This window comes from Anoplopoma fimbria, chromosome 12 (assembly GCF_027596085.1).
Source record: "Anoplopoma fimbria isolate UVic2021 breed Golden Eagle Sablefish chromosome 12, Afim_UVic_2022, whole genome shotgun sequence".
NCBI lineage: Eukaryota > Metazoa > Chordata > Actinopteri > Perciformes > Anoplopomatidae > Anoplopoma > Anoplopoma fimbria.
The window spans coordinates 12,089,034-12,114,845 of record NC_072460.1 but is presented as its reverse complement, the minus strand read 5'-3'; the positions used below and the strand labels follow the sequence as shown (position 1 = coordinate 12,114,845).

General features: G+C 38.6%; 1 protein-coding gene across 4 annotated transcripts in view; it reads left to right on the top strand.

The window, feature by feature from the left end:
- The window catches only part of cpne5a (copine Va), a 64,069-nt gene extending 40,375 nt beyond the window's left edge, over positions 1-23,694 (top strand). For all 4 annotated transcript variants that reach the window (XM_054608783.1, XM_054608784.1, XM_054608785.1 and 1 more), the window contains 11 exons: positions 2,196-2,237; positions 2,540-2,615; positions 5,204-5,257; positions 5,831-5,892; positions 14,773-14,819; positions 15,632-15,813; positions 17,013-17,140; positions 18,903-19,005; positions 21,846-21,903; positions 22,114-22,187; positions 23,445-23,694. In XM_054608783.1, coding sequence (XP_054464758.1) covers positions 2,196-2,237; positions 2,540-2,615; positions 5,204-5,257; positions 5,831-5,892; positions 14,773-14,819; positions 15,632-15,813; positions 17,013-17,140; positions 18,903-19,005; positions 21,846-21,903; positions 22,114-22,187; positions 23,445-23,633 — 1,015 coding nt within the window. In that variant the 3' untranslated portion in view covers positions 23,634-23,694. The remainder of the gene's footprint in view (positions 1-2,195; positions 2,238-2,539; positions 2,616-5,203; positions 5,258-5,830; positions 5,893-14,772; positions 14,820-15,631; positions 15,814-17,012; positions 17,141-18,902; positions 19,006-21,845; positions 21,904-22,113; positions 22,188-23,444) is intronic.
- The last annotated feature ends 2,118 nt before the right edge of the window (positions 23,695-25,812 follow it).

The window sequence follows — 25,812 nt, the reverse complement described above, 5'->3', positions numbered from 1 at the left end:
GTCAAATCTCATGTAATCATCTGGTTTTAATAGCGATCAGAGAGGGAAATCTCTCCCAGTTCCACTGAAACATGCAGTGGGTGCAGGGACCGAAATAAGATTGATCTAATTATCTGTATCTTCACCAGTAGATTTGATCGTGTGGTAGTGCTGCTCACGACCAGGATCATTAGTTAAAAGAAAATTACATTGGAGAAAATTGATGTTGACTGATGCATCATTGGATAATCATCTGCCCTGAGTGTCAAAATACATTAATTTTTTTGTCGAGAGTACAAGAAGATGATTGTTCTCTCACTCGTACTCTGAAATCTGACCATATTAAATGTTGTTTCAGTATTTAAAGGTTCTCTATAAGACATTTATAACATTAATAAAGCGGCAAGCATCTATTTGCTATGTAAATATATATAGTAAAGTGTTGCGTCCTGAGCAGAGAGTGAAGTCACACTCCCTCTGAGTGTGCTGCCTTTCAGTGCTTCGGGGTCACTTGCTGGTGGGACACGTGGTGGATGGGTCACACAAACGCAGGACTTCAGGAGACCTCCGTTGGTGTGGAAACCGACACGCTGTCCCTGCCATGTCCAAAACCGATGCCAGAGGGTTCCTAGAGCGTCATAGTTTGAAGCTTATGGCTACTGACCAAGCGTTGGTATCTGACGAGTGTGTTGCACTGTTTGCATAATTTGCATAATTTTTATGGATTTCTTTTACTCATTAATGGCAGCTTGCTTTGGGTGGAACTGTGATAAGGATTTGCCTTTTGAGTTTGTTTTTGAGTTGTCATGTGTTTTTTTTATATCACAAAGTTTGGCATATAAATCAGCCTTACAACACAGGCAGTATGCCCGTGTATCATCTCCAATAAACGGACCAACCAGCCTTTGAGTTCAGGGTTTGATTCCCACTCCTTTCTGTATGTTTGAGCAGTTTAGACTGAGACATGATGAGCTAGAGGTTCAGCTTATGTCACAGAGAGGCACACACACAGTGGACGAGGTGAGGAAGGGACTGAGGCTGTGAGTCAAATGCAGTGATTGATTTTAGTGTGACAGTGAAGAAACATTTACATTTACATCCCGCTCTGTAAGCCCGGCCGGGATCAGCGACGGCATTGCGCATGCGCGATTCATTTGCAGCTTCTCCTCTCTGCTGTGACTGCTGCGGGAGGCCGCTGTGAGGCTGACCGCCTGTGAGTGCTTTGGGACGGCGGAGGGCTCACGGCAGCACCCGCTGCTCGTTGAGGACAGTAACTGCAGAACGATACGTGCTTTCACGTCAGTCTCCAAAAGTCTCCAATAACACCAGAAAAAGTCGCTAGATTTGTCGCTAGTCGCTTTTTTGAAAAAAAAAAAAAGTCGCTAGAGGGGTCTGAATAGTCGCTAAATATAGCGACAAAGTAAGTTGGCAACACTGATGTGGAGGCAATTCCTCAATCATAGACTCTGAGTTCTGCATAGAACTCAATTAAAGTGAGAAACATCTGGTTTTGACACAGATTCACGTTACAATTCTTGCGTTTCCTCTCTATGTGCTACATGGATTGCACACATTAAGTGCAGACAGAATGAGTTCAGGTCAGGATAACAGTGCAGCCCTCCAGCACCTTGCCTCCTGGACCCAGAGACACATGATTGACAGCAGTTGATGGTGGGGAGCCACTGATCTTTCCATCAGATAAAGAATAAAAGAGGAAGCAATTTCCTCTTTCTGAGTGAATTATCTCAGGCTTACTTATTTGGATTCTTGCCTTCCAACTTATTTCAGGACCTTGCAAAATACGCTCCCTCCCAAGAGGTTAGTTTTCCATCTTTGGCATGTGCAGGGAAATTCTTTACGTAAACTTCTGGCAGCTAACCTCAAACTCTCTCTTCTGTGAGAAACACAAACTAACTAGTAAAAAATTCATTAAAACCTTGATGTTTTACCAACTGGCTCCTAAAAGCTTTCTTGAATGCAAAACTGACTGAATTGCTATTGGTCACAGTGTAGGTTGAATAATTTGTCATTAGCTAATGTATATAAAAACACATTTTGTATGCAAACACAGAGCAGGCTCTCTTTGATTCATTTTATTTTTATTTTACTAACTGTTAATGAGATTAAATAGCTTTTTCAGAAACGTTCTCTGGGAAGTTTCACATGCTACATAAATGTGCTCAACACTTTGTCCTCTCCTTTTATGTGTTTTACAGGACAATCAAAGTGGAGGTGTATGACTGGGACAGAGACGGGAGGTAATGGATGCACACACAGACAGCATTTACAGTGATAATTCATATCATTTATTTATTGTTCCATGTCTTGCCCACTGTCTACAGATTTGTCCTTTGACTTATTTCCATCACATTCACAATCTTGTCTTCTTTCTTGCTATTCCTTTTTCTTTAACAATGGACTTTTAGATTCCATCCGTGCCTCAGTGGTTGTGAAGTTATTCCTCCGACTACTTTTATCTTTTACCTCTCCCCTCTGAAGGGTTGTACCTTCTGCATTTCAATGAACATCATTTCATGCAAGTTTTGTCTTCTATCTCCAGCCACGATTTCATCGGTGAATTCACCACCAGCTATAAAGAGCTATGTCGAGGTCAGAACCAGTTAAACGTCTACGAGGTGAGTATAGAAAAAGACAGCCGATACACCCATTACCCAATGTGTTTCAAGTCAGGTGAAGAAGCACATGGAGCTTACTGCAGCTGGACAGAGCTGTGAGCAAAATACAAACCGAAACTTAATTTCTTGGAAAAAGTTTCAGAATCCAACTTCGATTTAAGACCAAACCAGTGCAACCTTTTGATCTGCAAGGTCTTATTATCCAAAGTTTAATGACTTTAAGAGGCTGTTGTTGTTTGAGCCAGAGTTGTGGCTGATTACCAGCTAGCCTCCTCTGTCTCTCCTCACCCTACACCGCATTAAGCATCTGAGAGTTTAGGTGGTGCAGCTGAACAGACGAGGAAGGGTGTTTCTGTGGGTAGAGTACAACTGAACTTAGCTGCTGATTAGAGTTTTTTTGGATGATCCTTAGAGGGTAAGAGAAGGTATTAATGTTTGGCGCTGGGGGACTCATTTTGGTCCCTGCTCATTAAAACACTTGCCATGTTACATTAGCCTTTGAATTAGTCATGGAGGTGGCTTAAGGAAAGAACAGGGCCAGTGAAAAGAGGGAGAGGGCATTGGTTAGATGGAGATAGGTGATGAGAGACAGAATGAGAAAGAGAGACAGAATTGGTGAGTAGCATGCAGAGTTGCCCTTTCACACTGCTGATATGGCAGAAGAAGGTGTATCCATTACCCTTCACCAAACCTTTATGTATTCTAATTAGAAAATGAAACACAGCAGTTTCTTCATCCACTCTTTGCCAGGTCAGTGCACTTGAATCGATTTCAAGATGTGGTCAAAGAGGACATGAAGCCACCTTATCACTGTTGACAAATAAAGAATTTGAATAGGTTAACGGCCGCTGTTTGACTCTTGGCAGATTCCTGTGTACCAAACCTGACATGAACAGGGCCTGCAAACATTAGCTCTGTGATTTGAGATGACAGCAGGCTAATGCCAACCGAGGTCCGTGTAATTGAGGGTGATGTCTGTGTGACATAATGTGAACCTGGCGGCGATGGCTGCAGTGCTATAAGCCATCATCTGTGTTGGAGGAGTTGAGGAGTAGCACAGAGAAACCACAGAGGCAGAACGGAGAAGAGAGGGAGAGTGGTATACCTTTTACTTTATTTTAAAGCACATTATCCTCCAGGCTTGTGCTTTGTGTTTGTGTGCAGACCCATAGAATAAGCAGTAGAGATTTTAGACTGTGATGGCTCACTGTTGCACACATGTTTCTGCCTGTAGGCATTAAATGTAACATTAATTTAAAGGGGAAATGTATAATGTGTAGCCACATGCTCCAAAGAAGAAGAGTGCAGCATTTTATCTCTACTGCTGGGTGCATAAAATCTAAACTTACACTCATCATTCAAAAGCCAACTACTAACTAACAGCAGGGCAAGAATGTTAAAATTCTACCAAACTGCTGAAACTCTGAGAGTCTGTCAAAATAACATTTCAGCTTAAATAAAATACGCTTAAACTTAAAATTCACTTCAGTCCAGAAGTTAACAGTTTTATGAGCACACACCTTCTGAGCCTGATAATGACTGAGAGTTGCTGCTCAGCAAGCTTACCCAGTAGCATTAGCACAAAGGCTAACCCAGTAGCACAAAGGGTAAACCAGTAGCACAGAACACATCCTCTGAGCAACAGCCTATTCGAATTGAAAGTTATTTTGCTTGTATTTATATAATTGTGGCATGTAACAAAGCTGTTTATTTATTCCTATATTAATTTTTTTTAAAAAAGCCAAGAAAGCTTGTAACAAACATAGAAAAGAGTAGTCCACCCCGTCGGGAGGAGAGCCTGCGTTTGGGATTGCAGTGGGCTTTTGGCTTGCTGCAGTTAACTCTTGTAACGAAAGCAGCAAAAAGTTTGCTGATACGGCGTCAGGACAGCCTCCCTGGATCAGATCCCGCTGTTGGGGTTACTCCGTTGGCTGAGTTCGAGCTAACTGCTAAATATAGGTCCATGTCCTGAACCCCTGGCGGTGGTTAGGCCTAAACAAACAAATAGGTTGTTTTCTCATTTCTTTCACTTTGGATATAATCCAATAAATAAACTAGCAAAGCGGACAAAGACTCAGGGCAGCTATAGTTCTTCACACTCTCATGTTTGACAGAGGGTAGACTGGATGCTACAGTGACTCAAATATTGCCTCCTATTTCATTTTTAAATGTGTTTAACAAAAATTCTGGCCATATCTTGCACATTTTACTTATTAAAGCATTTAATCACTGCATTTTCTGTTTCCCCCCATTGCATATTATCATTATTTATTCCAATTACATGGTTGGGACACAGATATGTGTCCCAACATACCCAAGCCTGGTAATGTGCATGTAAAATGTACAGCCCAGTGTAGGTGCTTATATAAATAACCCCTGTATAATCTGTATCCTGCTGCGGGGCATGATCAATGCCATCTCATTCTCACCTACTGCGGTTATTGGATTCAGCCCCTATGCTCCATTACCCTTACAGACATGGAGGAGGACAAAGATGTTTTTATTACATGCCCAAGGGTGGAAAAAAAGAATTGTGCTGCAAGTTTATATTATCTTCATCCTTCTATTCTACTCTGCCTTCATACCAGGTGGTGAATGCCAAGAAGAAAATAAAGAAAAAGAGATACATCCACTCCGGGACGGTGAGTTCTGAGATAAGCTCCTGGTGCACCCTCCTTTAATTTTGTATTCATCAGGAAGTTTCCTTTAAGTAGGTTGTATGAGGCAGTTCAGCTCTGTTAAATGTTTTTGTTTTGTTCGCAGTCTCTGGGCTTATGATCCAGACAGTGAATTTAAGTAGATGAGAAAACAGTCCCATGACCTGAAACAGGGAGAATGACCTACTCCATAGTGATGCATAAAGGGACTCTTGTCTGTCCTATTAGTGAAGAGTAGTGATGGATGTTTATAAATGAGCCTTAGCTTTTGTTACTGCCTGAGTACTTTGGCTGCTCTCTGTAAGCGGTGACTCTGTAATTAAAATCCGTGGCTAGTTTTCCATTACACTGATCATCCATCAGTGCTCTGCCACACTGAGGTTCTCTCAGTGATTGTAATACTAATATGCTGCCCAGGCGTCAAAATCATTCCGTGTGGATAACTCATTTTGTGGTTGGTTAGCTCAGAGGTCAGTGTTAATGTGTATATTGGTAGGTTTAGCTTTCCTTAATTACCATGCATGAGATAATCTGTTTGGACCTTTTCTTTTTCCACAGGTGTCCTTGTTGTCATTCAATGTGGAGTCAGAGCACACCTTCCTGGATTACATCAAAGGAGGGTGAGTCTAATGTTAGTCTGATAATGATGTTGCTGTTTATATGCATACACAGTATTTTAATATATTACCTTTGTGCCAGTTCTCCAGAGGGCAAAAACACAGAAAGTCTGACAACATCAATTTTCTTAAAGTTTCCCTTCACTAAAAAATGTGTTTTGCTTGTTGTTTATTCCCTTGGATGTCTGAGCTTCCCTGTGCAGAATGTTGTTTGTGCAGAGTCCCACATTTTAAAGGCTGTTTTTACATTAATCTGCTGAAGCGGGAAAGATGTTTACAATATGTAAGAGCCATCATAACTAAGCCAATCATGGTCCATTAGGTTAATTACAGTAGTGTTGTGTGGAAACTTGAAATCCTCCACTGCAAACATACTGAGAATTGGCTTCTAAGTTGAGTAGGAGACATCGAAATTCAAACTATTGAAATTATATATATTTTTTGCATATTTACCCAATCCTCAAACCAAAGAGAAAGGACAGGGAAGCAAAGGGAAAGCCAACAGGAGAAAGAGAGACGCATGCAGCTGTTATAGCACTGCAAACAGCAGTGTCTAGCCTCCCCAGCTGATTTTAGCGAATTGTTTATAAATTCAATATATATCTGCTTAGCAGTTATGTGAGTGCTCCGGTTAATAAATGTAGGCCTGTTCTTTGATTTTGAAGTAGCCATTTTATTATTTATGAATGATCTTTTTTCATTACCACATGAGATTGGCAAAATCAGGCTCCTCAGATTAAATTTATTTAAAATATAACTATTTGGAGTCAACCCTATAAACTGGTTTGCTACAACTTGCCACAGCAATACAGAGGACATAAGTGTGTTATGGGCAATGTAAACGTGTCATTGCTGTGAATAATCATGGAAATAAGGTGGAAAATCAGCACTGTTAGATTTAATACAGTAGATTTAAATGCATTTCTTGGGCTCCCCTGACTCATCCTCTTTCCAATCTACCCAACTGCTCATTGCAGCACCGGCCCACATTTTCTTGTATTATTGACTGCGGTTACTCAGTGGCCTGGAAGATTCCTCATGTGAGTTAAGTGTGGCCCCAAAGGAGACGATGCTGTCCATATTCAACTGTATTTTCAATGAATATGAACGACTATGATAAAATATAGAGAAGATCTGAGAGCTTAATTAAAGACAACCAAATCACAGTCCAAATCACACTGTACTGCATTTAGATTCATACTTCAGTTAATTGGATTTTCATCTTTTTGTTGGTTTATCATAACATAATTTAATATTCACAAAACCCCAGATAATCACCCATCCATGTTCTGTATAACCCAAATGTGACCACTGGGATTTGCTGGTACTGGGGCATGTACATACAGTATTCCCACTATTCTTCTTGCTTTAATTATTTATTGGGTACAAACATGTCTGTATGGCATTTGGAAGGAAGGAAGCTCAAAGATTGAGGTGAAAGATAAGACAAAAACATTTTTGTGGGATATAAGATATTTTGTAGAATAATAAATGTCTGTAACCAGTCTGTCCCAAATTAGCCTTTAAAATAACATAAACAACAAATTGTTTGTCAAAAGACCACATTCTACCATGTTATTGGATTTTGCTTTTATATATGACACGATTTTCCAAAACCAATAAATATCTACAGAAACTCAAACTTAGAAATATCACAATATACAGAGTAGAGTTGAATGCTTTTTGTTTCAGATGGCAGAATCTTGTTTCTCAAACTTTGAGGGAAATACACCAGCACTAACCTCTTTATCAAAGATGTCAACAAAAATTCAGGCCAACTTTCTGACAGGTGGCTTCGCAAATAACTGGCAAAGAAATGCTTTATTGTTATGCACCACAAAATTAAATGCACTTGTAGTAGCTTTTATGTGAGTTCTCTAAAATCAGATTCAAATTGAGCTCTCAACTCTGTCTAAAGCTTGAAACAGCTTTGTATCCATCATGTTAAATGGTAATCTTCACATGAAACTGTCTGTTTCAGACAGAAATGAGAGCGATTACCCCGTTAATTAATGTGACCCAGCATGTGGAGTGAAGCATTATGTAGAGTGGTACTTCATCTTTTTCTTACACAGTATTAGAGATGTTAAAAAGCTCATCAGGTTCTTTAGTGTGGTTTCGGTGTTTGGCTTGGAAGAGTGGCTGATGACAACGACTATTACTTAAAAAACACTAATGCGAATTTTAAAAAAATACATGAAATCCCTGAAATAAAATTCTCTCTCACTCATTTTCTCTCGAGTTATTTAAATCAACAATGGGAGTCCTTGTGCTCTCAACAATGGGAGTCCTTGTGTATTAAAAGTCTGAAAAGGAGCAGTGGAGATAAAAAAAAATTGCCTGGTAGATTACATCAAAAACACGACAGTTATGGGGGGATCCAGAAAGGGTCAATATTACTTAGTGCTATCTCTTTGTGCTGTAAGTCAAGGCGATCTCTGTCTCTACCTTTTGTGTTTATACTGAGCCTCTTTTCTTTTTTCTTAACACTGGCTTTTGTGCCAAATTGTCTCTGAAAGCAGAGAGCAATGAATGCTTTATATGTATTTATTGTGATCATTAGACTCTGCTGTCAAAATCATTTGAGAATGATATATTAATGTCAATATTCTACATGCAGGAGATTTAAGGCAACATTAACTTCACTCAATAGGTTAATAGGTTAATTGGTTGACCTACACCCACAGGTGAAATGATTCAAACATGTATTTTATCATTGTTAACGAATTCCTATGTTCATTGACTTTTCTCATAGTTTCCTGTATTGTATGTCCACTAGTGGCTGATTTGACTGATGAAACACAAAATCACTGTCTTGCATCTGTTTCTTACAAGAACTTTAGCAATATGAATATATTTGGTATGTTGGAGGACATTGATGCATCATTATCACGGCACATATCGTCTTGTTTTTTCTGAATAAAAGCAAAGAATCATCTGACTGACTTATTTAGAAAAAAAGACAGTGATTCAAAGCTGTGAGCTCACAGGTCGTTCAACAAGATCATAGAAATAGAGTCCATCATCATCAGAGGTCATTCAATACCTCTGACACTATTACTGTATGTCTGTCCAAATACTAGGAACCAGCACATACAAAACTAGGTGATGGTTACATTTAAACTCAGTAATAAGTCTACAATATATATATATATATATATATATATATATATATATATATATATCACCAAGTTACACGTACAATACTTGTGGTCAAGTAAAGAAGGAGCTAAAAGTAGCAAACGTGTAAAAATCATGCACAATTATTGTTTTTTTATGGACTTCTGTATGTTTGTGGGTTTAAACCTAACTGATATTTTTTGCGGGGGGATTTTCAGCTTTTTAAGAAGAATTTTTTTTTTTTCTTCTTAATAAAAATAGATTTACACTCAGTTGCCAGTTTATTAGGTACATCTGTGTAACACGTATTAATTCTAATGCAACAGCCACAAAACAAATCCGTCCTTTATGAAGGTTATAATGCTCAGTCTTTGTGTTGATACCACTTGTTGTAATTTGGAGGGTGCAGTTAAGGTGCTCCAGTCATTCAGGGGAATCCAGGATTTATTTTCTGCAGAAGCCCTCTATGAGCTGAGATATTTTTTAATACAATTTTAGATACAAAGACTGTATCTGATTTATGGGTGTGTAGTTTTTCCCTCCTTCCTTTATGATATTAGCCAGAATATGTGTGCACTTTCCTTCCTATGGTAACTCAGATATTTGTGACAAAGAAAACTGCAAAGACAAAATTTCACCCCATCAAATCCTCACAATCATAAATTACCGGATTTATCAAGTAAGAAAAGCAAAATGAAAGCATTTAAAAGATTTCTCTGCATGGAGCAGATTGCATGACAGGCTGATGAAGAAAATAAACAAGATTACTAGTGCTGGCATTGGAGGGACGATACAATGAGCGTGCTGCTTATCCTTGATGGGATCCAGATTAACTGTATCTATGGAAAATGAAACTCCACACAGACAGTGTTGCTGCTGTTTTTGTCAATTGAAGTGTAAAACCTTAAGGCAACTTTGAGTTCTTATGAGTCTTTACAGCTAGAGCCTATTCTCCACTGAACAACCATCAAGATAGGTTTATTTTAATAACCCTCAATAACTGTTACTGTCTCAAAGGACTTCACAACACCCACAATATAAAAATAATCCACTCTTCCTTAACCCTTCAATTAAGGATGAGAAAAACTCACAAAAGATCATTAAAAACAATAAGATTTGCCCCACTGGGACGGTCAAACATGCGGTGAAGGCTGAAAACATTGTTTCATCTCATCACAAGATGTTCTCTGTTTTAATTGGCTGTATTGCATTCGAGGAAACAAGAAGCTCACATTATCACCAAGATAAATTAAATTAGATGTTAGCTGTCTGAGCAAGCACGTATACAACACATTACAAATCACTTACAGAAAAACTTTTTTTAATTGTAATAAAAACTTTCGAAAAATTGTCTTACTTAAATTGAAAATTGATGTGCAGTTGGGAAGTTTCTACTCATTCACAGATGTTTCTAGACAAACACAAGTTGCAAAATATTTTTGATCGGACTCAGATTTAATTCTATTCTGCTGGAACAAAATGTGCAATTCATGGGTTCTGGCACACTCATTGTTTGTCCAATGGATTGCTGGGTTTTGATTTGATCTGTAGTTGGCTGAAAGAGATGGCTTTTCTTCAACTCATACAAATGTATAAAAAGCAACTGGAACAAAAAAGCTGAACCTGAATGTCTTCCAAACCTACTAACGCCTGCATCCGGCTGTAGACATCTGATCCAAAGACCCGAATTTGATCTTTTAGAATACCTCTATTGATTTCTCTCATTTCATAAATGTTTGCTTTACCGCTCCCTTTCTAACAGGAAATAACTAAAATGGTGCGTTTTAGATGATTTTCTGAAGCAGAGGGTAAAAAAAGCAATTTCTTCTCCAGACACACCATTCCATCCTGACTGGTTTCACAGTGAATTGGTTTTTCATAAATTTTCATTAACGTTCAATTGGGGCAGAGATAAAGTCAAACAGAGGTAATTAAAGTCCAAAAGCCACATGCTCTGATTCTGAGGGGCTAATGAAAGATTGATATTCTTTTCATCGCATGTTGAAATATTTCTTTTTAAATTAAATCTGCAGTGTGTTCGGCCGTGTAATGGCTTGTGTGGAGTCTCTGTTGTGTGGAGATCTTATTAAGGTTTAATAGTTTCATCCTAAAATATCTTGTTGTCCTGATATGGGAGAATGTGATGTGTGTTTTATTTCATTTCGCTTAGGTTTGCTTTGTGGTCAGTCTTCAGAGTGATATTTTTACTGGAGTGCACCATTTTCTTTTATTTGTCTTCTTCCTTTACTGCCCACTTGGTTCTTAAAAGTTGGGAGATATTTCCTCATTCTTCTGCCGCTTTATGTTTGACTGCATGCTTAGTGGTTTGTTATGTGTTCACTTTGCAAAATACAGAAAAGCGAAGGTAATGATGTTAAAAGATTCTTGGTAGGTTTTGTGCATTGGTGTTTCATTCATACATCGGCGTTTCTGTGGATCCTGTATACAGGGAAGCAGAGGCAGAACACTTCACTTTAAATTCATGTATGGCACAGTTTTGTGCAGGGAATTTGCTGCAACTAGAAACTGTCATGACAGTTTTCTGCAATCTGAGTCTTACCACTGTAGACCTCCCTGACCTTTCTTTTACTTTGTTTCACTGCCACTTTTACTGCCAGATACTAAATATCCAAGAGTGTAATTTCAATTGGCGGTGGAAGGACATGTCCCACTCATTTTTGAATGCAGCTTTCATTCCCCTCATTTTTACAGCTTCAGGATGATTTTCTTACTAAAATCTCTCTGAACATTTTTTGTTTCACTATCCGGTGTCACCAAAGTCCAAAACGAGAAGAGAGAAGATCTGACTCACTAAAAATGTTGATATTTTCATCTTCAGTTATTACGATGCTCTCACAATTTAGTAACCAAGCTTAACAAGCAGCAACGGGACTCTTTTTATCCTGTGTTTCTCTCCCAGGCTACATACAGGCGGCCCTACCATATGGGTTGGTGTTTGCTATTACATTTCATAATGAGGGACAAATAAATACTGTATATTTACTTGTTAGTGCCCCCACCCCCGGCCCAACCCTACTTCTGAAACCAAACCAACTCCCTTGTGTATTTCTGCCTGCATGTCATTACACAAGAAAAGCACTGTGCCAATCTGCTCATTGATGTGGTCTGGGTTGGCCAATTTACGGCACATACTGATGAGACTGTAGGTGTACAGTGGCTGTGTTCTCTGTCACTCTGTTTTCAAATTCCCAGATTGCCAAGACTGCAGGGATTTCACATTACAAAGAGTCCTGCCATATGTTGTTTGTCTAACTGGAAAGGGAAAGCCAATAAGACACCGATACGTTTGTATCTATTTTTAAACTATTGCAGTAATTCAAGGTGATGCACACAGTGGCTGAGGAGCTGTCATTATAGCTGCAAAGAAAAAACTGAGAGAACACGAGATGCTGAGCGAGTGATTAAATGAAAGGACAGAGTGAAGCCCAGAGGGAATTATTGGACTGCCTGTTCTGAAGGATTTGTTCTGAATCAGGTTGTGAGAGGCCATTCAAAGGCTGGTGTCAGATTTATGAACTCCTGATAAAATGAAGCAGCAAATGATAATACAGTAATTTCTCCACACAGCAATACTTCACTCAATGAAGAGTCTGACAATTGAGACTTCAGAGAACTGAAGAATTGCCCGCTCTCAAGGACTATAGATTTGAGGATTGCAGATATAAAAATAGTAACCCCAGACCAGCTACTGGTTTTAGACCTAGAAAACAGACAACACTGCAGCATCAGTCAACCTCAAGTCATATCAATTTTTTTGTCACAAAATAATTTGTGAGCTCATTGCTCTCAAACATATCCCCACAGAGCATTACCAATGGGAAAACAAAATAAATAAATAGTGAAACCAAATTTAGTCATCTGAACACAGCAAAGTGTGATTAAAGATTTAACTCTTGCAGCAAGCCACAGACAGACAGACAAAAATACTGATGATAGATGGATCGTAGAATAGTGACAACTATAGCTCTGACCCAAGAATAATCCAAATTCCTAAACCAGGGAAACCAGGGATGTCAGCCATGTGAATGGTGCAGCTGTTGGACCAAAGGTTTGACATTTTTTAGGAAGACATTGTGAATGCCTAAGATAATATTTGAAGAAAGATATATATTTATATATATGATATAAAATTAGCAGCCCAATCACCAGACCAGTACATTAATATTGGATGATGTTGTTCAATGACAGAAGATTGTGGTAATGGTAACTATGGTTATTTTAGAAAGTGGTTGTCGATTAATTGGAAAAAAATTCTGCACTACTTTTTTTAGGTACTTATACCTTGCTATTGTAAATCAATGTGTTTAGTGTTTGTTTAGTGTATTTTTGTATGCATTTTCTTGTTATATCGTGTGTCTATTTACTTAAATATATTTTTTATTTTAGGGATTGTGCTTTGTAAATGGGTTTATGATAAGGATGCTATAAATGTGACAATCATCAGCTGTGTTCTAGTCCTTAAAAACATTCAGATTAAAAAGGTATAGGACCATGTTGTAGGTGCTCCCACTTAACTGCAGAGTTTAACAGCTCCTGTCTGAGGAGGAATTTCCAAGTAATGCTCCGATGACTGACTGTAATTGGCAGTTTGACGGACAGTTCCTGTGTGACCATTTCTAGAGTAAACACTCTGCCTTAACACTAACTCACCACCTTGCTTTTCTCGCTTAACTTTCAAAATTTACCATAGAAATCAGCAGAGACTTGAGGCAGCATGCCATTGTAACAATTCCCCTTTGTCAGCTGAGCGGCCCGGCTCAATGCTGATTAATGAGCTGGGGTCAGAGTCTCTCCAGGAGGAAGCCGCCATTATCTCGGATAAGGCGCTTGTGGGAATATTCTCAATGGAGTCAAAGTCAGGAAAGGCAATCAGTGTTAATCACAACGAAAGGGCACACACTTTGATCTAACTCCCCTTCCCTCTCTCTCTTCCTTTGTCTCACTGGGGAAACGGACAAATCCAGCAGAGGCCAGTCAGGCCATGTTCAGTTTATTTTCAAGGTCTTGTCTGTCATTATGACCTCATGAATAAAAAACATCCAATAGTTTTTTTACATTTTGTGAGGCTGCTTTTTGTTCAGATTGACGTAGACCTCAAACTTTCCATTGCTAATACAACCAGGTGGAACAAAGACACAAACGGTGATTACAATGATAGTAAAGTTAATGATGTGACTATAATAATACATACTGTACAGGATTGTGGAAATGTTCATATATCTTGAGAACGGTAAAAGGTAAAGTCAAAACAGCTAGTATGGAATTGATATTATTTTATTTTTACAGCTCTTGCGCCGTGTTAATAATTATATCTTTATTCAGTGTGATCATTAAGACAGCTGCGGCAACTCATAATGTGACTATTTGTGAAATTACTCTGCATTTATTTGTTTTTCTAGTTTTTTTCATGGGATGTGTTTGTTGTTTTGATTTTACTGCTTCACTGTTAAATCTTAAAATATGCATCAAATTTAGTCATTTTAGCATCAAATCAGTGCTTAGGATGCTGATTGACCATTAGTAAATTTATGCTCTCAAAAAACCTGATTAGATCCTATGTTGTCCAGGCAGTAAAGGTGCATTATCCAAACTGTATTGGGTTTTTGTTTTCTCACAACTTTCTCAGGTGAGAGGTAGAGCAGAGAGCACAGTGAAACCAGGGAGAGCCTCATTAAACTGCAGCGCTGAGTTTTTCTTGCCTCTCTTTTGTTAACAGCATCCTTTTTCATTCATTTGTTTCAGGACTCAGATTCACTTCACAGTGGCCATTGATTTCACTGCATCAAACGGTGAGTGTTTTACGCTACCATCACCCTGTTCTGCTTCCATTTGTCATCTGATGTATGACTATTGCATTTTCCATGAATCAAAAGGGGGGCTGGAGTTTTCCTGCTTTTCTTTTTTTAACCTTTTAATCTTTTTTATTGTTAAACTGTTTTTATCTACATGTTCACGTGATAAATAAAGTCAAGTACATGTAATACATTTTTAAAAGAGGACAACAAGAGAAGACAAAGCAAAAGTGATTATAAACAGAATGTAGAAAAGGTAAAAAAAATACTTTCTGTATCTAGTGCAAACTACAAAGCAAACGATAGATGTGTATCAAAGAGCTGGACATGCATAAAACATACTCTAGTTATATTAATGGCAAGATATGTTAATGTGCAAATAAAGAGATGCACACAAAATCTATTAAATATTTAAATATTTTTCACCATTGCATAAAGTCAATTTGTGGTTCATGGATACATTAAAACATTTCAATGAGATCATTCTGAAGGTATTTGATTTTCTCTGCTTTCACTGAACTGCGTGTCATATTTTGACTGTTACTGATTCATGCCGGTATAAAAGGGAGTCCTAGAAACTAATATCCACCCAGACGTGTTTACAATGCCACTGTTACTTCAAAACATGAACAGGAAAATATAAACATTGAATTCCTGTATTGTAAATAACGCAGATAGTCATATCGAGGCTCACCTCCTATTCAAAACATCCAATTTAGTCTTGGCTCTTGTTGCTCCGCTTCCAGCTGTCAGTTCAGCCTCAGTCTGATGGTTTGCATCACTGACTCTGACTTCACTTGTCTTGGAAGGAAATCCGTCACAGTCCACTTCACTGCACTACATGAACCCGTACCAGATGAATGCCTATGCCATGGCCCTGAAGGCCGTGGGAGAGATCATCCAGGACTATGACAGTGATAAGATGTTCCCTGCCCTGGGATTCGGTGCTAAGCTGCCCCCTGATGGGAGGGTCTCCCACGAGTTCCCTCTGGTGAGTAAATTATGGGGTTATTTCACACACTCGGGTTGTAATTCACCATCTGAAATGTTCACAAAGTTAATCAGACTCTATGTTAAAATGAATTTGCCCGTCCCAGTGGATCTAATCTTTGAGTGTGAGCACTCGTTTGTGTTTTTACGCTCTCTCCAACATGCATGGATAACTGTTTCATATGGATGTGTGCATTGTGAGATGACCGCTGCTGCACCTCTGATATGCATAATTCCGAGTGAATTTCATTTACCTTTTTATAGTGCAAATGAGGTTCTATAAGGCTGAAGGATCATCTTAAATCAATTTGGCTTCTCTCTGCCAGCTAATGTGCTCTGGCTGCTGCATAGTACAGCCTAATGAGGAGTCTGTCTACTGGGTAACGTCTGCATCACTCCATGTTTCCATTAAAATTTGTAAATTAAGATTCATCTCACCATATAATTGAAGTCTTAGTCTTCATGCTCAGGTTTGTAAGTGGGTTTAAAAGTAAAGTTAGAGTCCTGGGTGAATTGTTAGGTTAGAAATGGGCCTTGTAGCTAAGGCAGCTAACTGTTGAAACAAAGTTTGACAAGGACGTCTCTGGGAGCAAAGACTGATGTCCAACTGTCCTTCAACTCCATTCTACTCATTCTCTTATGGGAGCGAAGCTCTACTTCACGGACCTCTGTAGGTTAGGATGAACCTGCACACCGCGTCATCACAGCTGGGTTTGATGCGTTGGATTGAGCACACACTCAGCTGCTAATAAACTGTTGCACATTTCAATCCAGCAAGCCTAGATATGTGTTCGATGGATGGTTGATATATTTTAGAAATTTTTCGACAAACTAACTTGTCAGGTAACAACGTAAATGTTTTAATAAGCCCACTGTTTTTTACATTACACACCACATCAAAATGATGTAAAAATGTATGCTTGTCAGTCAAAGCATGGACTAGTAATGTTAGCATTAGCTAAACTGAGCCAGACTTAGACTCCTCTGAAACTCTCCTGTTAATTCAAACAGAATGAGTGGAATTTTGAAATCGCTGCAAGGTTGGGTGTGGTCAGAGGCAAAAATACAACTTTCAACCCTGAGAGGAAAGTAAAACACTTGTTGTTATTAAGTTACTCTTTAACTTCACTCCCAGACACAATATATCAAGTCTTGATGTGTTCTATTCTGACAGACGTTCATTTTTTGGTTTTTTCTCAGAATGGCAACATTGAGAACCCGTACTGTAACGGCATGGAGGGGATTCTCGAAGCTTACCATCAAAGCCTTAAGACGGTTCAGCTGTATGGACCGACCAACTTTTCTCCTGTTGTTAATCATGTGGCCAGGTACAAGAACAAATAGCTGTCCCAGTGCACAACATAGAGTACAGTTGTCCTTTCTTTGAAAGTCAATCGGTAAATAATCCTCGGCTGGTAGACATGCGGTCAGAGGTATTAAGACAGTGAGTGATGGTTTCTCTCTGAATTGAGCAGAACTAATGAAGGGAAAATAAACAATCGCCTGCAAAGCTGAGTTGAATATAAATGTTAATCAGGCATATGTGGGACCAGATATTTCAGACTTTTTAGAGATTGGTCTGGCGGGGGGCAGCACCACACGATTTGTTGAAAAATGGTCTTCTGAAGATGAAACAGTATTTAAATTATAATAAGGTGAACACTGTCTTACCCCCAACCTGTGTTTTAATACTGGACTCTTGGACTCAAACCAGGATTTAGGTCTCAGTAATGATGACTCATGTCTTGGCTTGGACCTGAATATCAATGACTCACACTTGGACTCACGTTCGTGCACTGCGGACATGAACTTGAATTTTAGATTTGACTTTCAGCATTTACCTGTATTTCTGGTTTGTTATCAATGACCATGTGGTAAGACTTTACTTTAAAGAGAACTATATAAACATTTGATAAATAGTTTATGACACACTATAATGTTGTTTTAAACCGATATATGGACATTCTTTACAGATATAAGGACGCGTCAACATGTATAGCTTACTTATGAAGACATTTCATATCATTAAACTGTGTTGTACTATATTGTCATTCATTTTGAGTTAATACATATAGACCCACAAGAATGATATATTTTTTAAAAAGATAAGGAAGAAGTCTTTTTTATTGTGTGATTTCAAGGAATACCTAACTATTCATAAATACAACTCTTCAAAGGATATTATGCCCAATAAAAATTAAACATTATGACTTTGAATAGTCCTGGTTGAAAGAATTTGGAGACAAAATAATTACATTTTCTACGACCTCTCTTTGCCAAATGTTGCAGTTAAACTCAAATACTGAAGATTATTTTATTATTATTATTATAATCTTAATCCTACAAATGTAAACTCTCTATAATACACTATTATATTTGGTGTTACAGTTATTACTCTGCTAATGTGGTCAAATGTCTCCAGTGAGTGTGGCCTGCATTGCTGTATGGCCAAAGATATTTTTAATCTCCTGAACACCAGTCAGTGCTCCTGCCTTGTCACTGACCAGTCACGCTCTCTGATTAGAATGAATAATGGCTGACCTCTGACCTGTCCTTGGGTCTCACAATGATCTGTCATGTTTCACCCGCTCTCACTCATCAAGAGTGGTCAAACGAGTGCTAGGCAATCAATAATGCTCTGAAGGAATAAGACTGCAGCACTTGCATAAACAGTTTAATAAATTATTCATAGAGCAGCCAGCGATGGGCGATAGAAACTAGGCCACACTCACTGTGCTGTCTTTGATGGGTTTCATAATAGTCTGGATAGACCTCTGAGACATGAAGTGCTATACAACATATTCCCCTTATTTACATATCTATATTAAGCTTTTGTGTCGCACGGTGGGCGGGGTGCAACTTTGTTCCTGAAAAATATTTTTTTTAATGTTTTTTTTGTTGTGTTTTTAATCTCTGACACAGTGGAGATGGTTGCTGCTCTGCTCCTCTTTGCCTTTCTCTGTGGTTGTTTAAACCAATCACAGAGTTGTATGTTAATCCATGAACATGCTGTCTGCATCTGTTTTGCTTGAACATGGTCCGTGTGGAGCTGTCTTAAACCACTCTGTGCTAATGATTTCTCTGTTTCAGGTATGCAGCAGCAGTGCAGGACGGATCTCAGTACTTTGTTCTGCTCATCATTACTGATGGCGTCATATCAGACATGGCTCAGACCAAGGAGGCCATAGTGAATGTAAGTGCTGCTCTAACACTGCCTGGAGGACGTATCTCTCTCTCTCTCTCTCTCTCTCTCTCTCTCTCTCTCTCTCTCTCTCTCTTGCTCTCTCTCTTGCTCTCTCTGTTCTTGCATTGGCATTGCAGGTGCTTTTAGCTTGCTGTGGCACTTTTCTCAGCTTTTGTGTTACTTTGAGCGGCTTATAAGCCAGTTGCACTAGGATTTGAGGCTTTACGGGATGTTTCTCCTCCACTTGTCTAACCCCTGTTCTCGGGTGCTCTGTTTGTCCAATATTTGTCCTTTTTTATCGAGACTCACAGAAGGCTGAGGGGCTCAGCTGAGATTCACTCTCAGGTCAACAGGTTCACTGTATGAGAGGCAGTGGTCTTACACAGCCCACCATCTGAAGCACAGTGACACGGTGCTCTGACCCCCAGCAGACTGGGTTTAAAGGGAATTTGCGACTGTTAATCAAACCATTCGAACAGCCACACCTTCCTTTTAAGATCTTGTCTGCTGCTCTGCACTGCTCGGCCCGAACCTGCTGTGTACTCCTGCCACCTCTCAACTCTGTTTGGACCTGGCTACACTTTCTTCTGCCCACAGAAAAAAAGGACTAATTTACCCTCTTACCTTGGCATTTAGCCTTTGCCCCAGAGAAATTAATAATAATGAAAGACTTACGTGCAACACTCATCTATGTACCTTTGATTTCGTTTTTGGGCTGCGGTGTATCTTCAGAGATATCTTTAACGAGAGATATCTGTTGGTAATGTTATAAGAACTGCTGTTGATCACACTGACCTGGTCAAACCAAACCAGCGCAGCTTAGCCTGCAGTGACTAATGTGTCAATTTATCTAACAGGACAGCTTCTGCGGCCATCCTCCCTTTGATGTTTTTTCCATAAGCTCCAAATTTCATTCCAGGATTTTAAATTATGAAAGAGAGTCTCTCTCTGACCTGGTAGGCCAAAATATAAATCAATTTGTGCCCAGGTATTGGATTATGTCTCCGGTTGTGAGTTCGTTGTCTGGATATAAGGCTGGCTCGACCAGTAACTTCATAAAACCCATGAATATTTTAAAATGTATAGACACTTAAATAACTGCATTTTGCTCAGTTCATCTGTCCCCTTGGAATCAATAAGCAAAAGTTTCACCTGTCTGGCTGACTTTAGGCACTCACTGACTGATTTATCTACAAATTTCTAAAAGAAGAGATGATCTGCTTCTGAATGTACCTATTTTGTATACATTTTATTTCCAAAATCCTAATCAAGCCAGCATGTTTCAATGTTATTTAAATTGACTCTATCCATCACAAAGCTGCTATAACTTCACTTTTTCTCATTGTCCTCATCATTGACCTCTTCAACCCCAAAGCCACACGTTATTCGAACACAAAAAACCCCAGAGATTACAAAGATACCAGAAATGTCGGGCTTGATTCAAGGGAAATGTGTATTAAGTTGTGCATGAGGCATAGAGTCTTGAGTTTAAATATTTAACTCAGGATAAACATTTTGCTTTAATAAGGAGTTGGAACAAATTGATGATGAACTGATGATGATTTCCGACCTTCAAGTTACTTGAAGACACAGTGAAAGTTCTAATTCTGTATCCCTGTGTTCCTTTTTTCATTAATATTCTCCTCTTGATTAATGTGACCAATGAAGCAAAAAAGTGTATTATGAGAACAAGTATCTGCTAACAGTCTCTGTATATTTGTTGCGGTTCTCTGCAGTAAGAGGAAGATGTGTTCACACAGACTGATGGAGTTATTTCCCCTGAGTGACTGTACAGTACAAGCAAAGTAACAAATGGTGTAGACTGAATAATTCAGCCCTTGATTCAGAATCTGATCTGGCATTTAAAGGTATATGCTTGTGTGGCCTTCTGCTGCTGAAAAGGGGCAAACAGACTGTATGTAATTAGTGTGAGAGCAAGAGGTCGTAAGGAATGAGCCAGGTGGAGGGGAAGATAAAATGGCAAAGGAGATGGAGGGAGAATAATGATGGAGAACATGGAGAGGATGGTCCTCCTCAGTCTGTATACTCCTATCTGTGACAGGCCTCTCCCCTCGGGAGATTTTTCTAGGAAAGCTGACCTACTTTTACACCTTTAAATGCATTTATACCACAAGCATACATCATTCATTCATACCAGAGCTTTCACTTTCTCCCCATCAGGACTGTGGTTTAGATTCATCATGCAGTGAAAAAAAGCTGTTCACCACAAACAGTGTGGAAGATAAGCCCTATTACATCTTTACTATTTAAGTTTAAGTGTAGTTAAGATTGGTGTTAAATAGGCAGGACACTTGGCCTTTATGCTCTGACGTTAACAGTGGTTGACACATTTCTTTATGTAAAGATCATGAATAGATAATGTTAGACTGAATGATGCAAGTGTGTAGGATGATGTTTTACGAATAAAGCATACTTTTTTCATGTTTGTACATGTTATTTTTACTGTTTTTCTTATTCTTGAAAAGAACGGTGTGTAACATTATGCACTTAAACTCATTTGGTATTCCACATTGTAAAGGTGGCCTGCAAAACATGTAGTAGCTAAAATATTATGTTATATGCTGGATGTTGTAATGACCTTGGAGCCCCTGAGCTGAATAATGTATTTTGTATTTTCTCTCAGTCTCTGAACAACCCGAGCATCATAATGTGAACCATAGTCAGGAAAATGCTATGTATTCGTTATTTTATTTGATCTTGTCCATTATTGTTTATGTTTACCGGAGAAAAGAGTCCATACTGAATTTTCGGAATGAGAAGTGTATTGGGAGAAAAATACAAATAACTGGAAATGTAACCCCGACTGTTTGTTCTTCTGTTCACGACAGGCAGCTAAACTCCCCATGTCTATCATCATTGTTGGAGTTGGCCAAGCTGAGTTTGATGGTGAGAACAGCAAATAAAATTCTTCAGGGAACAATTGTGTATAAATAAAATGGTGAAACACAGTCTGGGGACTGTTTGCATCAGGGATGGTTTGTTAGAGTCAAATTTGCTCTTTAGGTTTGCTCCCAACCATAGCAGTTTTTGTACATAATCATCAGTATAAAATATATATTTTTTATGTGAGATCATTTTAATACCTTTTCTCTATAGCCATGGTTGAGCTGGATGGTGATGACATAAGAATTTCGTCCAGGGGGAAGTTGGCAGAGAGGGACATTGTTCAGGTGAGACCTTTTAATGTTTTGTCTCTTTTTTTTCTAAATGTTTCTCTCCGTTAGTTGCCATGCTTACAGACAGCAGTGTTGGTTATTTGTTTTACTTCAAAGCAAGACATCTCATCTCAACAGTTCACATTGTCTTGAAATATGTAATTGATAGTTCATTCATTCAAACATTCAGTATTAAAGTTGAAAAATCAAATAAGCACATCATGATTAAATTTACTGAACAGATTCATGCTTCCCAGAGGATGAACCCACTCCAAGATTTGTCTTATCCACATTCAAACCAAAATATCAACTTTCTAAAAAGATATTGGATGGATCGATTTTGATTTAATTAACTGTGCATGTTCCTCCTCGAATTTAATTAACTGTGCATGTTCTTCATCCTCAGAGGATGAACCACAATGCTTTGGTGACCCTTTGTCCTTTACTTGTGCACCACAGTGAGGATGATATGTAAACTTTTCCAACATTTATCATCATAATCTAATTGGCAAGTGTAAAAATTGCAGGAAAGAGGGTTACCTCTTGAGATTTTAATGAACTTCTGAACTTTCGTCTAGCACCAGAATCAGGGAAACTTTTCTTTGCTCTTTTCTTTGAAGCGTCAGTGCTGCCAATGCTCTAAAGCTTGAATTATGAATGTGTGTTTAGGGGCCATGACGTAGCTACATAGCCTACGCATGTATCCCTGTAGTATGTACCTCCCCAGAAATGACTACTTATGGTGGCTACAGACAGGAGCTGTGATCGGTCAGCTTGGGCAGCTTGTGTTTTCTCTACTAATTATCCGATGCTCAGATTGTTGAGAGTAAAGACGACATTGAGGAACTTGAAGAAAGCTTCAAATACCTGCTGATTTTCAGGAACAAATGTCTACCAAAGCCATCTCTGCTTCACATTTTCTGCTAATTGCGATCCCCTCTCTTTACAAAATACAAGTTACCTTTATTTAACTCCTGTTATTAAAGTACACTTTTAGAATTTAGGGTTCCAAACAGGTTCTTTTCTAGAGGGCTGAGGTTCTACGCACAACCATTTGCTTCTCAAGAACCCTTTTTTGAAGAGGGTTTTTCAAGGGTTCTTTGTAATGCTGTGTTCACACCAAACGCGAAGTTACTCGTAGGAGTTTGATCGCAAATTCAGATCTCATTTGTGCTCGCAGATTATGACATTTATTTGCCTTCATATTTATAGCCTGTTAGACTTGTTGCATGCGTGATACATCCTTTTCATAAAGTCACACATTTCTTGCAGTTTGTCCCGTTCAGAGACTACATGGACCGCACAGGCAACCACGTGCTGAGCATGGCGCGGCTGGCTAAAGATGTACTGGCTGAGATCCCTGACCAGCTCATATCCTCCATGAAGACCAGAGGCATTAAACCTAACTCCGTCCCACCGGCTTACTCCCCTGGAGATCAACTCCAGACCAATCTCGTTTGAGCGCCAAAAACAGCTCTGCGTTGAGGTAGGGCGGGGTCGTGGTTGACGGGAACCGACCTTCACAACCATCTTTTGGGAAAATGCGCTTTTAAGGCCCTTTCATAAATATTAATTCGGCTGAACAAAGAAATGATGAGACTCCGTATTGTTTTGGAGAAATACGACTGCTTTTGGTGAAGCTGCTGATGATCAGGAAGAGCTTTCTTCCAGAATGCTTGAGGATGAGAGCGCTGAGAGAAGGCCATTGTGGAAGGAGGTTTTAGTTGTTCGCTGTCAAACCTGTCAAAGTGGTGATGTAATGGATAGCAAGTAAACTCGTAGAAAGAGCCTGTTTAAAGGCATACATATATTAGAATGTGTGTATCATGTTTGTGATACCTTTTGGAAACGGTATGTGTTGAAGTAGGAAATCATAGGTATATTAAGTTGTTTATTTATTTATTGCAGAAATAATTCTTTCCTTTGAGGGGGTTTTTGGGGGGGAGGGGGGTGTAGTTTTCCATCTATATATTTTATGACCAGTGTATTAAAGAAAATATACCAATTTCTACTTTGATAAGGACTGTAATATAATTGCATGTGATGAAACCTATTCCGCAGTTTATGAATCATTTTCACTGATAGATTTAATCGCAGCCAGTTATGTAGAGGACCTGCTGCGAGCTGTTGCCATACTGATTTTCCAGCACCATGTCTTTTACCTATTTCCAGTGTTTATATTAACAGAATGCACTAATTACTGTCCAAATAAAAAGCACAAAGGTTGTAATATTAATAAGCTCAAAAGATATTATTTTGAAAGAACCAACAGCTACCACAATGAAAATAATGGAAAGGACCCCATGTTATATTTTTGACATCGCTTTAACGTCATGCATAATTTTAAACCCAATGAAACTGGAATAATGTTTATAAAGAAATTATATACTAATATATGACAATTCAATTATATTTATCACAGAAACAGAATGTTTACAAAAAATAAATGAATGATTCAAAGCACATACTTTCCCTGTTTGTATGCAGAGAGGTAAATTATTAGTCATGCTGCCGTATCTCATTCGTCTTCTCGCTGTTTGTTTTCTTTCCATTATATTTGTTGTGGTTACAGTTTGTTGTCTGGGATATTGCTCTGTACTTTTAAAGGACCCTTCAAATACACTTCAAAAGACGATGTCAGCGAATACCGACTTAATTTTCTCCTCTTTAAATTGATTTGTTTCCCCGGTATAAAAACTGAAAAATCACAAATCTTGCAGTGAAGTATTTGGGTGTTGAATGTTTTTTTTAAAGAAAACAATAACTGATTGCACAAAACAAAAACACTAACGAGTCCATCTTTTCTGATTCATTATAAATTCATTGTTTTTTAAGTGTTCCCATTAGTGTTCCCAGACAACATTGTTTTAAACTTATGCACAACAGCCAATTTTATAACAAAACATCGGAAGTCAAAATACCTGACCTAAAAACAATTTAGTTTGAAAATTGGATTCAAGACAGCGGCCAATATGTTCACGTTTGTTCTCTTCCTTTCCTCTTTTTGACTGTGTACACAATTTCTAAAGTCAGTTAACGCCATTGTGGCCGAGTTGTATACATCCTAATTATTTATATTGGCCATTATTTCCATTAGCATCTCTCAGTCACTCAATATCTCTATCCAAATGTGCCTATTATATGGAAACATATCCAAATTCAGTTACCCAGGTGTAATTTTGCCAGCAGCAGCAGGTCTCATGTTTAAGATGTACACACAGAAAATGTTGGTGATAATAAAACTGTTGCAAGATTAGGACTATTACTGACTATTACACGCTGTCTCTAACAGTGTCCTGTACTTTTTATACTTGCTGCTCTTCACTAATTGTCTTGAAATAATGAGAATTAACAGTGTCGCTGAGCCTTGTACAATATTCAAAGTCAAGACTTGTTTACAACTCAACTGTGGCTGTTAACATTGTCTCAAGGATTAACAGCAAACATTCATTGAGAAGTGAGTTTATTTTTGATCCTCTGTCTTCTGCATTACTCATTTTGTCCTTAAAGAAAGTTTCAATGAATGACACAGACTAAACTTACATTTACAAAGAGTTGTCGTGTGTCTCAGAGAATGTGAAGCTCAGATTTCTCATGGTATTTTTTTTCATTTGTTTTGTGCTGAGAGCAAGTGTGTTTA